This window comes from Canis aureus, chromosome 12 (assembly GCF_053574225.1).
Source record: "Canis aureus isolate CA01 chromosome 12, VMU_Caureus_v.1.0, whole genome shotgun sequence".
In the NCBI taxonomy this organism is placed as follows: Eukaryota; Metazoa; Chordata; class Mammalia; order Carnivora; family Canidae; genus Canis; species Canis aureus.
Genome location: NC_135622.1, coordinates 4104326 through 4120003, shown reverse-complemented (window position 1 = coordinate 4120003; position 15678 = coordinate 4104326). Strand labels below are relative to the sequence as shown.

The 15678-nt window shown below is 41.9% G+C and overlaps 1 protein-coding gene across 3 annotated transcripts in view; it reads left to right on the top strand.

The window, feature by feature from the left end:
* The window catches only part of TUFT1 (tuftelin 1), a 48675-nt gene that overhangs the window by 18389 nt on the left and 14608 nt on the right, over positions 1 to 15678 (top strand). For 2 of the 3 annotated variants that reach the window (XM_077842256.1, XM_077842258.1), the window contains exons 2-4: positions 8715 to 8816; positions 13898 to 13966; positions 14748 to 14837. In XM_077842256.1, coding sequence (XP_077698382.1) covers positions 8715 to 8816; positions 13898 to 13966; positions 14748 to 14837 — 261 coding nt within the window. Of the gene's footprint in view, positions 1 to 8237; positions 8313 to 8714; positions 8817 to 13897; positions 13967 to 14747; positions 14838 to 15678 lie in introns of all 3 variants that reach the window. The other variant, XM_077842257.1, reaches the window with a different exon arrangement.

Here is a 15678-nt window from a genome sequence, read left to right as displayed (position 1 = left end):
TCTCTCTCTATCTGTGTCTCTCATGAATAAATAAAATCTTAAAAAAAAAAAAAGACTTGATTTATTTATTCATGAGAGACACACACAGAGAGAGAGAGACAGACAGACAGACAGACAGACAGACTTAAGGCAGAGGGAGAAGCAGACTCCATGCAGGGAACCCAGTGTGGGACTCGATCCTGGAATTCTGAGATCACGCCTTGAGCCAAAGGCAGACATTCAACTGCTGAGCCACCCAGGCTTCCCTGTATGATTAGTTTTTAAAAAAACTGCCAACCTTTTCTTTTTTGGCTATGTCACTTTACCTTCCCACCAGCAGTGTGTGAGCGATCCAGTTTCTCCACACTCTTGCCAGTATTTGGTGGGTGTCACTGTTTTTTGTTTTGGCCATTTTGATAGGTGTATAATGGTATCTCACTGTGTTTTGTTTTGTTTTGTTTTGTTTTGTTTTAAGATTTTATTTATTTATTCATGACAGACACAGAGTGAGTGAAAGGCAGAGACACAGGCAGAGGGAGAAGCAGGCTCCATGCAGGGAGCCTGACGTGGGACTCGATCCCGGATCTCCAGGATCACACCCTGGGCTGCAGGCGTCACTAAACCGCTGGGCCACCGGGGCTACCCTCAATGTGGTTTTGATTTGTATCTCCTTGATGACATTGAACATCTTTGTATGTGCTTATTGACCATCTATATATCTTGTTCAGTGAAATGTCTTATGTCTTTTAGCCATATTCTAACAAAATGTTAAGAAATAGAACCTTTATGTTCATGAGAGATACTGGTCTGTAGTGTTTTCTTTCTTTAAAAAAAAATGTCCATCTGATTTTGGTACCAGAGTAAGACTAGCTTCATGAAATGAATTGCAACGTGTTTCCTCCTCTTTTGTTTTCTGATTGAGATTATGTAGAAATGGTGCTAATTTTTTAAACATTTGGTAGAATTTTCTAGTGGAACCACCTGGGCCTGGATATTTCTGTTTTAGAGAGATTTAAAATGATGAATTTAATTTCTTTAAAAGGCTATTCATAGTACCTATTTCATATTAGGTAATTCGTGGTGGTTTGTGTTTTTTATTTTTTTATTTTTATTTTATTTTTTTTTTTTAATTTTTTTCTTTTTAAATTTATTTATTCATGATAGTCACACGGAGAGAGAGAGAGAGGCAGAGACACAGGCAGAGGGAGAAGCAGGCTCCAAGCACTGGGAGCCTGATGTGGGATTCGATCCCGGGTCTCCAGGATCGCGCCCTGGGCCAAAGGCAGGCGCCAAACCGCTGCGCCACCCAGGGATCCCTGGTTTGTGTTTTTTAATGAATTGGTCCATTTTGTCTAAATTGTCAATTTTTTAAAAAGATTTTATTTATTTATTCATGAGAGACACATACACACACAGAGGCAGAGACACAAGGAGAGGGAGAAGCAGGCTTCCTGCAGGGAGCCTAATGTGGGACTCAATCCTGAGACTCCAGGATCACACCCTGGGCCAAAAGCTGCCCAACTGCTGAGCCACCGGGCGTCCCTAAATTGTCAAATTTATGTTCATAGTGTTCATGCTTTTGCATCTGCATGGTCAATAGAAATAGTCTGTTTCATTCCCGATGTTAGTAATATGTGTCTCTTTTATTCTCTGCCAATCATGCTAGAGGTTTATCAATATCAGTGATCTTTTCTGAGAACCAGCTCTTCGTTTCATTGACTTTTCTTTATTTTTCTGTTAAATTTTATTCATTTCTTGTCTTTTTTAGTTCCTTCCTCCTGCCCACTTGGGGTTTAATTTGTTCTTCTTGATCTGAAAGTGAGAAACCTAAATTGTCGATTTGAGACTTTTTTCTTTTCTGATGTATATGCATTTATTTATTTTTAAAAGTAATTTATATGTCCAATGTGGAGTTTGAACTTATGACCTTGAGTTCAAGAATTACATGCTCAGGGCACCTGGTTGGCTCAGTTGGTTGAACATCTGGCTCTTGATTTTAGCTCAGGTCATGATCTCATGGTAGTGGGATTGAGTCCCACATTGGGCACCTGCCCAGCAGGGTGAGATTCTTTCCCTCTGTCCCTTCCCCTACTTGTGCATGCTCTCTCTCTCTCTCTCTCTCTCTCTCTCAAATAAATAAATTTTAAAGAAAAAGAGTTGCATGCTCTACTGACCAAGCTAGCCAGGTACCTCTCTAATGTATGCTTTTAGTGTTATGGCTTTCCCTCAGAACTGCTTTATTTATTTTTAAGATTATTTATTTATTTGAGAGAGAGAGAGCAGACCAAGCAAGAGGGAACATGAATGGGGGGCATAGGGGCAGGCTTCAATGTAGGGCTCAATCCCAGGCCCCTTGGATCATGATCTTAGCCACAGACAGACACTTAACTGACTGAGCCACCCAGGTGACCCAGAACTGCCTCAGATATGTCTCACAGAGTTTGACATTTTGTGTTTTCATTTTTATTTAGTTGAATGATTTTTAAAATTTTTCTCAAGACTTCCTTATTTTTTTTTATGTTACTAAATATCTAATGTGTGCGTGTTTTTTTTTAAGATTTTATTTATTCATGAGAGACAGAGAGAGGGGTGGGGGGAGGCAGAGACACAGGCAGAGGGAGAAGCAGGCTTCATGCAGGGAGCCTGATGTGGGACTTGATCCCCAGTCTCCAGGATCATGCCCTGGGCTGAAGGCGGCGCCAAACCGCTGAGCTACACGGGCTGCCTTGTTTTATTTTTTTTAATTTAATTTTATTTATTTGAGAGAGAGAGAAGAGAATGGTGGGAGGGGGAGAGGGAGAGGGAGAAGAAGCAGACTCCCTGTTCATTGATTGTGGATCTGGACACAGGGTTCAATCCCAGGACCTGGAGATCATGACCTGACCTGAAGTTAAATACTCAGCTGAGCCACCCAGGTGCCCTTGAGACTTCCTTTTTGACCCAAGAATTATTTAGAAGTATTGTTTAGTTTCCTTGTGTTTAAAATTTTTCCTTTTATCTTTCTGTTATTTCTAGTTTGATTCCACTGTGGTCAGAAAACATACTCTGTATGGTATCAATTCTTTCAAGTTTGTTTGTTTTATAGCCCAAATTACTGTCTCTCTTAATGTATGCTTTATAGGTACATGCCAGCAGTGTGTACTCTGCTGGTGAGGGGAGCATCCCATAACTGTTGATTAGATCCCTCTTGGTTGGTGATGTTGAATTCTTAGGTATCTGTGCTGATTTTAGTCTACATTCTATTAATTGCTCAGAGATGCATGTTGAAGTCTCCAAGTATAATTGTGGATTGGTGTATTTCTCCTTTCAGTTCTTTAGTTTTTTCTTTTTTTTTTTTTTTAATTTATTTATGATAGTCACAGAGAGAGAGAGAGAGAGAGAGAGAGGCAGAGACACAGGCAGAGGGAGAAGCAGGCTCCATGCACCGAGAGCCCGATGTGGGATTCGATCCCGGGTCTCCAGGATCGCGCCCTGGGCCAAAGGCAGGCGCTAACCCGCTGCGCCACCCAGGGATCCCTAGTTTTTTCTTCACATATTTTGCAGCTTTGTTGTTTGGCACCTATCTATTTGGGATTGCTATATCTTCTTTGTGGATTGATTCTTTTACATTATATAATGTCCCTCTCTGTCTCTGGCAATTCTCTTTGCTCTGAAGTTTACTCTATCTGATATTAATATAACCACTCTTGCTTTCCTTTAATAATGTTTGTATGATATATCTATTCCCATCCTTACTTTTAACTTGTCTATATGTTTAAGTATGTTTCTTTTAGACAGCATGGATTGATTCATATTTTTAATCCCCTCTGCCAATCTTTGTTTTTTAATTGGTGTATTTAGACCACTTGATATTTAATGTAATTATTGGAATTGTAAGTCTGCCATTTTATTTATTATTTTTTCTTTATTTTTCATATATCTGTTTTATTTTCCTTACCTTATTGTGGGCTACTTGAAAGCTTTTTAGGATTCTTTTTTTTTTTTTTTTTTTAATTTTTATTTATTTATGATAGTCACAGAGAGAGAAAGAGAGAGAGGCAGAGACATAGGCAGAGGGAGAAGCAGGCTCCATGCACCGGGAGCCCAACGTGGGATTCGATCCCGGGTCTCCAGGATCGCGCCCTGGGCCAAAGGCAGGCGCCAAACCGCTGGGCCACCCAGGGATCCCCAGGATTCTATTTTTAAAAAAAATTTTTTAGGGCAGCCCCGTTGGCGCAGCAGTTTGGCGCCGCCTGCAGCCTGGGGTGTGATCCTGGGGACCCGGGATTGAGTCCCACATCAGGCTCCCTGCAAGGAGCCTGCTTCTCCCTCTGCCTGTGTCTCTGCCTCTCTCTCTCTCTCTCTGTGTCTATGAATAAATAAATAAAAATAAAACCTTTAAAAAAGTTTTTTAATGATTTCTCTAGGTATTACACTTTTATAAATATAACTTACCACAGTCTACCGGTGTTGCCATTTTACCAGTTTGAGTGCAGTATAGAAACTTTACCTTCCTTTACCCTCTCTCATTTGTAATAAAATTAAATATTGCCTTTGTATATGTTTATTTTTGTATCTTTTATTTATTTATTTTAAAGATTTTCTTTATTTAGAGAGTGAGAGAGAGTGTGGGGGGACGGGACAGAGGGAGAAGGAGACAGAGAATCTCAAGTAGATTCCCCACTGAGCATGGAGCCTGAGTGGGGCTCGATCTCATGACCCTGAAATCATGACTTGAGCTGAGATCAAGAGTTAGAAGCTCAGGGCAGCCCCAGTGTCCCAGTGGTTTAGCCCCTCCATTGGCCCGGGGTGTGATCTTGGGGACCCCGGATCGATCCCACGTCAGGCTCCCTGCATGGAGCCTGCTTCTCCCTCTGCCTGTGTCTCCACCTCTCTCTCTCTCTCTCTGTGTCTCTCATGAATAAATAAATAAAATCTTAAAAAAAAAAAAGAAGCTCAGCCTGCTGAGTCGCCCAGGCACCCCTCTTCTGCCCTCTTCTGTGTACATTTAGAACTGAATCAGTGTTATATTTTTTTAAAAAGATATTTTATTTATTCATTCATGAGAGACAGAGAGAGAGAGAGAGGCAGAGACATAGACAGAGGGAGAAGCAGGCTCCCTGCAGGGAGTCCAATGTGGGGCTCGATCCCCAGACCCAAGATCATGCCCTTAGCCGAAGGCAGACACTCAACTGCTGAACCACCCAGGCATCCTGACAGTGTTTTAATTTTATCTTCAACCATCAAACATGTTAGAAAACCTGAGAGAAAAAGGAAAGCCTGTTGTATTTAATGATGTTTTTGCTATCCATGTTGTTTCTTTCTAAGATTCCAAAGTTCCTTTTGTATTGTTTTCTTTCTGTTTGAAGACCTTTTTTTTTTTTTTAAGATTTATTTATTTACTTATGAGAGAGAGAGAGAGAGAAAGAGAGAGAGAGAGAGGCAGAGACACAGGCAGAGGGAGAAGCAGGCTCCATGCTGGAGCCCAATGCGGGACTTGATCCCGGGACTCCAGGACCGCGCCCTGGGCCAAAGGCAGGCGCCAAACTGCTGAGCCACCCAGAGATCCCCCTGTTTGAAGACCTTTTATAGCTGTTGTTCTATTTTATTTTATTTTATTTTATTGATTGAGTGAGTGAGAGAGAGAGAGGGAGAGGGCTCTAGGGGTGGGGGTGGGGGCAGAGGGAGAAGGAGTGAATCCCAAGCAGACTCTGCTAAGTGCAGAGTGGCCTGTGTGGGCTGGATCCCAGGACTTGAGCCAAAGTTAAGAGCTGGCTGCTTAACTGACTGAGCCACCCAGATGCCCCATTTTTTTTTTCTTAAAGATTTTATTTATTTATTTATTCCAGAGAGAGGGAGTACAAGAGTCAGGGGAGGAGCAGATACTGAGGCAGACTCTGCTGAGTGCAGAGCCCAACATGGGGCTTGATCTCACAACCTGGAGATCATGACCTGAGTCCAAATCAAGAGTCAGACACTTAACTAAGCCATACAGGTTCCCCTACAGCCATTCTTTTAGTGTACTCTATTGATAAGAAATTCTCTGGGATCCCTGGGTGGCGCAGCGGTTTGGCGCCTATCTTTGGCCCGGGGCGCGATCCTGGAGACCCGGGATCGAATCCCACATCGGGCTCCCGGTGCATGGAGCCTGCTTCTCCCTCTGCCTGTGTCTCTGCCTCTCTCTCTCTCTCTGTGACTATCATAAATAAATAAATAAATAAAAATTTAAAAAAAAAAAAAAAAAAAAAGAAATTCTCTTAGTTTTCTTTTACCTGGGAACATCTTTTTTTTTTTTTTTTTTTTTAATTTTTATTTATTTATGATAGTCACACACAGAGAGAGAGAGGAGAGAGGCAGAGACACAGGCAGAGGGAGAAGCAGGCTCCATGCACCGGGAGCCCGACGTGAGATTCGATCCCGGGTCTCCAGGATCGTGCCCTGGGCCAAAGGCAGGCGCTAAACCGCTGCGCCACCCAGGGATCCCTACCTGGGAACATCTTTGTTGTGCCCAAGATTGCGAATCCAAGAAACCACCGAGGAGCTGACACCGATGCAAGCGCATGAGGGTTTATTAGCGAGCTCGAGCTTGGGTCCAAGTATACCCGACACAGCGGAGCAGGGACTTGGGGCCCGAAGTGGGTTACAGCTGGGTTTTTTATAGGCTGGTCTAGGGGATTTTCAGAAGGGATGGAGGAATTTCTCAAGTTCTGTTTACATTCTGATATGGGGCTTAGGGCATTGAGCTCTGTTCTCATTCTAATATGGGACTTTCTACCATGGTGTGGGCTCTGTTGTCTTTCTGATATGGGATTCCCTGCCGAGGACATTGAGGACATTCCGCAGTTTTTCCCGTAAAGTTCAGCTCTTATTCACAGGGGCCTAAGATGGCTGTACTTGTGCTAATGCTAAACTTGAGGTGGGATGGCCTTAATTTTTCTCGGCTTCCACATCTTGATTTCTTCCCTCATTCTGGAAAGAGAGTTTTTTGGTCATAGGATTCTTGATTACGAGATTTTTTTCAGTACTGAAAAATACTATGCTATTTTCTCCTGGCGTTGGTTTCTAATAAAAAAATCTGCTGTTTATTCACTGTTTTCCTCTTATAAGTAAAGTGTCTATTTTTTCTCTGACTTGAGAAGAGTTTTTCCTTGTCTTTAGTTATCAGAAGTTTAATTATGACGTATCTTGGCATGATTTGGGGGTTCATCCCATTTGAGATTTGCCCAGAAACTTGAATTTGTGGGTTTATGTCTTTTGTAAAATTTGGGAAGTTTTCAGCCATTATTTCTTTGAGTATATTTTGCGAGTTCCCCCACTTTCTCCTGTCCCTTGGGGATTCTGACAACAGGTGTGGGTGAGATGACCCCTCGGAGGCCCCCGTCTGGCCTATTGTCTGTGCTCTTTCAATTAGAGTGCCTGGCTTTATACAATAAGCCAGACTTGATCTTCATTAGCTGATAACGCCTTTATTTTGCCTGAGGGATGTCCCAGCTTTCTTTCCCCAGCTGTCTCCAGGTAGAGAGAGGTGTTTTAACAAAAAAGCATATTCTGTGTCCTGGGGGAAAAGAGCAGCTACTCTGGCTATTTTGAAATCATTTCCTCTTCTTTCTTGTGTAATGTTCTCTAGACCTAGATGTCCTGGAACATCATATGCATTCAGAAAATACCTGTGTGAGGACTATGGCAGATAGCAGCCCACGAGGAGTTAACAGAGGGAGCAGTTCCTCATGGAACATTGAAGAACTAAGAGGCAGGTGCCACGAGAGGCCCCATGATACTGAGGGAGCTCAGGGAGAGGACAGGTTGTTTCCCACTGGATGTATGGAAGTGTCACGGAAGATGTGGCTACTGTCATATAGTTTGGCGGGAAGGATATCATAGTTTAACTCTTGTGAAGTGCATCAGTAGCTTCCTGACTGTCAGGTGCAGGAATCCTGGATTGGGAGTGCCTTCTTCAGGGCTGGGGAAACAGGAATCCACACACTGTGCTTCTTGGACTCTGAGGGCCAGGGGAGCTAGCCCCTCTGGAGGTATGTGGAGCAGCATCCTGTGTAGGCTCTGCTGTGGTATAGAGAGCACTGTCAGAGGCCCCAGGGACATCCTACCACCCAGGAGTGACTGATGTTAGGCAAGCTAATGTCACCTCTCCAGACTTCAGCTTTTCTTGTCTGTTAAGTGGTGATAACAAGACCCATTCCGCAGGGCTGGCAGAGGTATACCTGTACCAGGAGTGGACTGTGAAGGTAAGGGGTGATTGTTGCTGTCCTTGTCATTATTAGGGCAGCGTGGACATTCTCAGGCTGACTCTACAGAGTGAACTGACAGGAGATGAACTTGAACACTTAGCCCAGAAGGTATCAAGGTTTCTGGTGGGGTGAGGCCTCTCCCTCAGCCAGTTCTCCTTCGCTGCTGACCTCTCATGCCAGTGCTGCCAAGAGCCATCTTTGCTGCTGTGCAGGATCACCTCCTTTCAGACATACCACCTGACCTCAGCATTGTGCACTGCTTTGGGGGATGCGGAGACCCCACTAAAAGTAAAACTAACCTGCAATTTCTGCTAATTTTCCCCATCCAGTGTTGCTGTTGTGTAGCTTCTGGTAGAGGTTCTGGAAATGAATTTTTGGAGGGGAAAATCAGACTAACCCGTTAAATCTTTTGAGGAGCAGGTATTCTGCATTGGTCAAGGGGCAGAAGTTCTGGGCTTGTCATGATTTCTGAGCCATTTCTCTCTCTTTCTCCTTCTCTCTCTCTGGCAGGTGGGCAGGAAGACCTATGCCATGGTGTCTGGCCATTCAACCAGTCATTCCCTGGCCTCAGAACTGGTGGAGTCCAATGATGGACATGAGGAAATCATTAAGGTAAGCTTAGTTTACCTCCACTCTTCCCTCTCTCCTCTTTCCCCTTGCAGGCATGTGAGAGGGAGCAGTTGGCTTTGCCACAGGGTTTGACTAGGAGGAACCAGACCTGTAACACTAGTTCCTGGGAATTTCCTGGAAAGATCTTAATTAACACCAGGAGACCACAGTCAGTGTATAGTGACTTTGGTGCAACCCAGCCCTTGGTGTGAGGATGGATGGGATGACCTTTTTAGGTGCCTATCCCACTATCCATATTTAGCTGCTGGAAATTGTCAAGACAGGTGGGAAGTGTGTTTGTGGAACTTACTTTTTTTTTTAATAAAGATTTTATTTATTCATGAGAGAGACACACAGAGAGAGGTAGAAACACAGGCAGAGGGAGAAGCAAGCTTCATGCAGGGAGCCTGATGTGGAACTTGATCCCCGGACCCTGGGATCACACCCTGAGCCAAAGGCAGATGCCTAAACCACTGAGCCACACAAGCGTCCCACTATTTTTTTTTTAATAAAACAATTTTTGTTATTTCTTTTTTAAAAGCAGCTCTTTGAGATATAATTCACATACCATACAATCGATTCAGTGAAAGTGTACAATTCAGTGGTTTTTAGTATGTTCACAGACTTGTGCAATTATTACCACTGTTAATTCCAGAACATTTCAGTCACTCCTTCCTTTTCCTGGCAATCACCAAGCTATTATCTATCTATGGATTTGCCTCTTCTAGACATCTCACATAAATGGAATCATATAACATGTGGCCTTTGTGTCTGGCTTCTTTCACTTAGCATAATAATTTCAGGATCCAGCCATGTTATAGCATATGTACTTAATCCTTTCAGTGTTTAAATAACATTCCCTTTAATGGATCTATCACGTGTTTTTACCCACTCGTCAATTGATGAACATTTAAATTGTTTCCACTGTCTAGCTATTATTTTTTTTTTTTTTAATTTTTATTTATTTATGATAGTGACAGAGAGAGAGAGAGAGAGAGGCAGAGACACAGGCAGAGGGAGAAGCAGGTTCCATGCACCGGGAGCCCGACGTGGGACTCGATCCCGGGTCTCCAGGATCGTGCCCTGGGCCAAAGGCAGGCGCCAAACCGCTGCGCCACCCAGGGATCCCTGTCTAGCTATTATGAATATTGCTGCTATGAATATTCAAGTGCCAGTTTTTGCGTGAACATATGTTTTCAGTTTTCTTGGTATATGCCTAGGAGTGGAATTGATAGGTCATTTGGTAACTCTATATTTAAGGCTTTGAGGAACTACCAGACTTTTTCTCAAAACATTTGTTCCATTTTATACTCCCACCAGCAACATAGGAGGGTTCCAATTTCTTTGTAGCCTTACCAACACTTGTTATCATCTGTCTTTGATTATAGCCATCCTATTGCATGTGAAGCCATATCTTGTAGTTTTCATTTGCATTTCCCTGATTACATGCTTTCATATGGATATTGTCTATTTGCATATCTTCTTTGGAGAAATATTTATCCAAATCCTTTGCCCATTTAAAAATTCAGTTGTGGAAAAAAAAAAAAATTCAGTTGTGGAGACACCTGGGTGGCTTAGCAGTTGAGCGTCTGCCTTCAGTTCAGGGCATGATCCCAGAATCCTGGATGGAGTCCCACATCAGGCTCCCTGCAGGGAGCCTGTTTCTCCCTCTGCGTATGTCTCTGCCTCTCTTTCTGTATCTCCCATGGATAAAGAAATAAAATCTTTAAATAAAAAAGTTAAAAAAAAAAAAGTTTAGTTGTGTTTAGGGGCACTGGGTGGCTCAGTTGCTTGGGAGTCTGTTTTTGGCTCAGGTTATGATCCTAGGGATTGAGTTCTGCATCATTCTGCATTGGGCTCCCTGCTCAATGGGGAGTCTGCTTCTCCGTCTGCTCCTCCCCCTGCTTGTGCTCTGTCTCTCTCTGATAGATAAATAAAATCTTTAAAAATAAATAAAAATAAATAAAAATTCAATTGTGTTTAAAGTGTTTATATGTTAGGTACAAGTGATAACTGTGACTACACTTTCTTCATGGTGTTACCTTTGCTATATTTGAATTTTAAAATAGCAACGAATAGTCCAAAAGGATTACTCTTGGTGATTAATTGAATTTAGCAAAAAGTTTGGACGTATGAATATTATAAATAAAACATTGTCATCTTTGTTAAAAGAAGTTATTTGTGTTTTAATTTTCAAGATATGAGAGTTCCTTATATATTCTGGATACTAACTAGACCCTTACCAGATATATGACTTGGAAATATTTTTTAAAAATTTTCCCACTCTGTGTTTTGTTTTCTTTACTTTCTTAATGATATCCTTTGAAACAAAAGTTTTTAATTTGATTAAATCCAATTTATATATTTTTTTCTTTCATTGTGCTTTCGGTGTGATGTCTGAGAAGGTTTTGCCTAACCAAGGTCACAACGATTTATTCCTATACTCAAAGAATTATAGTTTTAACTCTTACAAATAGGTCTGTGATCCATTTTAGGTTGATTTTTGTATATGGTATAAGGAAGAGCTCCAGTTTCATTCTTTTCCATGTAGATATCCATTTATGCCAGCATCATTTGTTGAAAAGACTGTTCTTACCCCATTGAATTGTCTTGGCATCCTGTCAAAAATCAGTTTAGTGTATTATTATTGTATTATTATTGTTCTGGACTCTCAATTGTATTCCATTGATTTATGTGTCTCTCCTTATGTCAGTTCCACACTGTCTTGATCACTGTAATTGTTATTTTTGTTAACATTTTCTTAATATTTATAATATTGTTATTTTTCAGGATCCTTTTACCTATTCAGAGTCCTTTGTATTTCCATATGCATTTTAGGATCAGTTTGTCAGTTTCTGCAAGGAAGCCAGCTTGGATTGTGATAGGAATTACGTTGAAACTGTAGATCAGTTTGGGGGTTTGCGGAGTAACACCATTTTAACAATATCAAGTTTTCCAATCCATGAAAATGGGATGTTTGTTCATTTTTTTAGGCCTTCTTTTTTTTTTTTTTTTCAACAGTGTCTATAATTTTCAGAATACAGGTCTTAAACTTTGTTAAATTTATTTCTAAGTATTTTTTTCTTTTTAAATTTTTATTTTAAATTCAATTCAGTTAACATATAGTGTATTATTAGTTCAGGTGTAGAATTTAGTTGCAAAGAACACCCAGTGCTCATTACATTCTGTGCCCTCCGAATGCCCATCACCCTGTTACCCCATCCCCCTACCCACCTCCCCTCCAGCAACCTTCAGTTTGTTTCCTAGAGTCTAGAGTCTCTTATGGTTTGCCTTCCTCTGTTTTTGTTTTTTGTTTTTTTAAAGATTTTATAAAGAGAGCAAGAGAGAGAGAACAAGCAGGGGGAGTGGCAGGCAGAGGAAGAGGGAGAAGCAGGCTCCCTGTGGAGCAGGGAGCCATATGCTGGGGCTTCATCCCAGGACCCCTGGGATCATGACCTGAGCTTAAGGGGGAAGCTTAATTCACTGAGCCACTCAGGCGCTCCTGCTCCTCCCCTCTCTGTTTTTATCTTATTTTTCCTTCTCTATGTTCATCTGTTTTATTTCTTAAATTCCACGTAAGAGTGAAATTATATATTTGTCTTTCTCTGACAAAATCGTTGACTTTTATCTTTTATTTCGCTTAGCATAATACCCTCCAGTTCCATCCATGTAGTATTTTTTTCTTTTTGTTGCTCTCATAAGTAGAATTGTTTTTAAATTTCATTTCAGATTGTTCCTTGCTAGTGTATAGAAATACAATTATTTTTTGTATATTGATCTTATATCCTACAACCTTGCTACAACTTCTGATAGTTTTTTAGTAGATTCCTTACGGTATTCTATATACATGATCATTTCATCTGCAAATGGAGATAGTTTTTCCTCTTTCTTTTCAATCTGGATGCCTTTAATTAATTTCTTTTTCTTATTCAAAGTCATTGCATGGCCCTTAAAGAAAGCAAAACTACCCCATAATTCTACTGATGTAATCATTATTACTACTTTATTGGGTATCCTCTCAGATATTTTTATATTTGTCTGTATTTTTTCAAAAATTAAATTGTTTTATATACTATTATATACACTGTATTCTACAATTTGCTCGCTCCCCCCCCCCACCAAACACTTTAATGATTTAATGTAGGTTTATAACATCTTCTGTGTCTATAAATGTAAGTGTCTGGTATTCTTTTTTTTTTTTTAAGATTTTATTTATTTATTCATGAGCGACACAGAGAGAGAGAGAGAGAGAGGCAGAGACACAGGCAGAGGGAGAAGCAGGATCCATGCAGGGAGCCCGATGTGGGACTCGATCCCGGGTCTCCAGGATCATACCCTGGGCTGAAGGTGGTGCTAACCCACTGAGCCACCCGGGCTGCCCAGTGTCTGGTATTCTAATGGCTGCATAGTATTCTATTATGATGTACCACAACTTAAATAATCCCCCATTGTGGGCCATTGTGCCTATTTCCATTTCTGCAATCATAAACAGTATTTTGCTGAACATATGTTACTAAATTGCGTATGTGTTTTATAATACAGGTATTAAATATTTTCTTAATTGTAAAAGATTCAAGAATGTATAGAGAAAAATGTGTAAACCTTTTTACAACCTCCTTTGTACAAATTTACGTATATATGTGAGTGTTCGTTTATGCCAGTTTGGCTATGCCAGTTTATCTCATTAGGATAAATTTCCAGAAGTAGGTTTGATAGGTCAAAGAGTAATTACAGCTCTAAGCTTCCTGATTTGAATCATCAAATTGCCACGCAGAAAGGCAGTAACAATTTACCTTCCCACCAGTAGTGTAGGAGCCTGCCCATGAGGAATTAACCTCCCAGGAGGTCCTTTTTTTTTCTTTTTTTAAAGATTTTATTTATTCATAAGAGACTCAGAGAGGGAGGCAGAGACATAGGTAGAGGGAGAGGCAGGCTCCCAGCAGGGAGCCTTATGCGGGACTGATCCCAGGCCTCCCCGCCTCCAGATCATGACCTGAGCCAAATGCAGATGCTCAATCACTGAGCCACCCAGGTGCCCTCCCAAGAGTTTCCTTAACTAAAGAGTCTTGTTTCCCTTATTGCAGGTGTACCTGAAGGGGAGGCCTGGAGATAAGATAGTTCACGAGAAGAATGTCAACCAACTGAAGAGTGAGGTACAGTATATCCAGGAGGTGGGGACCCCTCCCTTGTGGGAACCTCTCAGTTTTTTGGCTCCCATCTTTTTTTTTTTTTTTTGTATTTATTTATTTGAAAGAGAGAGTACCATTGGTGGGGATGGTGAGAGAAGCATATGGGAGAGGGGAGGAAGAAGTAGACTCCCCATTTGAACAGGGAGTGCAATGCAGGACTCTATTCCAGAACCCTGGGATCATGACCTGAGCAGAAGGCAGATACTTAACAGAATGAGCCACCAAGGCACCCTGGCCTTGTGGGATCTGGTTCTCTCCCATCAGCTTCCTTCATACCGAAACCACCACCATGCCGCCCCCTTGAGTCAAGTATCATTTGTGACCCTTCCATTAATCAACAAATATTTAACTACTATGTGCCTAGCACTGTACCCTAGCCATCCTCTCTAAACTGCCAACCTCTTTTCCTGACCCTCACCATGACTCCTATTGGCACCTGGGCACCTGTCATCATGTACCATATTACATGTTTGTTTCACTCATTTGCTTTTTGTGTCTCTGCAACAAGAATGTTGCCTCCAGCAGCACAGGGTTTTGATTTCCTTCGTGTAGGCTTTGTTTCCTGTTTGTGTAGGAGGGACTGTGCTGCAGCCCCATTTGCCTGGGGTCCCTCCTTCCCCCAGCCAGTGCTAAGGCCAGTACCTGGCTCACAGGAGTATGGGTCAGGGACAGGCCATAGTGGGTGAGTTGGTACGTGCTCTCTTTCCTTATCCCAAAGCTAAAGCTTCTTGCCCTCCTCTCCCAGGCCCAGAATTGCCTGCAGAAGCTCCAGGAGGACATAAGTAGCAAGCTTGACAGAGATCTAGGAGCTTCTCTCCATGGACAGGAACTACAGGTAATAGGAAATGGTCAATGGTTGGGTCCACAAGGAAGAGGCTGTGCTGGGCAGTCCCATTTGCTGGTCACACAGCAGATGCCGAATCTCACATCACTGCCAGGAAAGGAGAGAACACAGGCAATGTTGGCTTCTCAGAGCACTCACAACCTTACTAATGCTCTCCAGTTGATGGGCACCTGTGTTTACACGTATCAGCCTCTGTATAAGTATACCTGTTTTGAAAACAGTGTATAAAAATGGAATTTATGTAAATAAAATTCCATTAAGTTATTGGCAAAACCTCTTCTATTTGAGGATTATGGGATCAATGTTTTTGCAATCCAGAGTCTTATAAAGCAAACAATTACCTATAAATGCAAACTTCTCATAAGTCAATCCTGCTTAATTGGGGTGACACCTGTGGTGTGAATTGAAATTTTGTCTGTTTGTGTGCATAGCTGTCTCTATCTGGCACCAGAAGCTCCTCAAGGTAGGGTTCACCTCCACTGCTGTCTCTGTATCCCCACACTTGGCACAGGACATAGGATGCAGAAGGTCATCAGTAAATGTCATATTGAACTTGTTGAAGGGTCTTTTTGAGATGGATGGATGATTCTGGGATACTGTATTTCAGTTTTTCTAAAATTGGAGGCTAGAAGTGCCCTTAGGAGAACAGAACCATCTCTTCTGTTTGACCCTCATCCTTCTTTAGATTCTGAGTTATATCTCCTTCCTCTGCATTTGATTTGGGGAGTTGGGGAGTCTCTCTCCAGTAGCCCCCACCCTCATCCTCCTGAGCGAAACGATGACTGTACAGCTGGTGGCAGCAAGGCTCCTCCTTGGTGTGAGCATGCCTGTG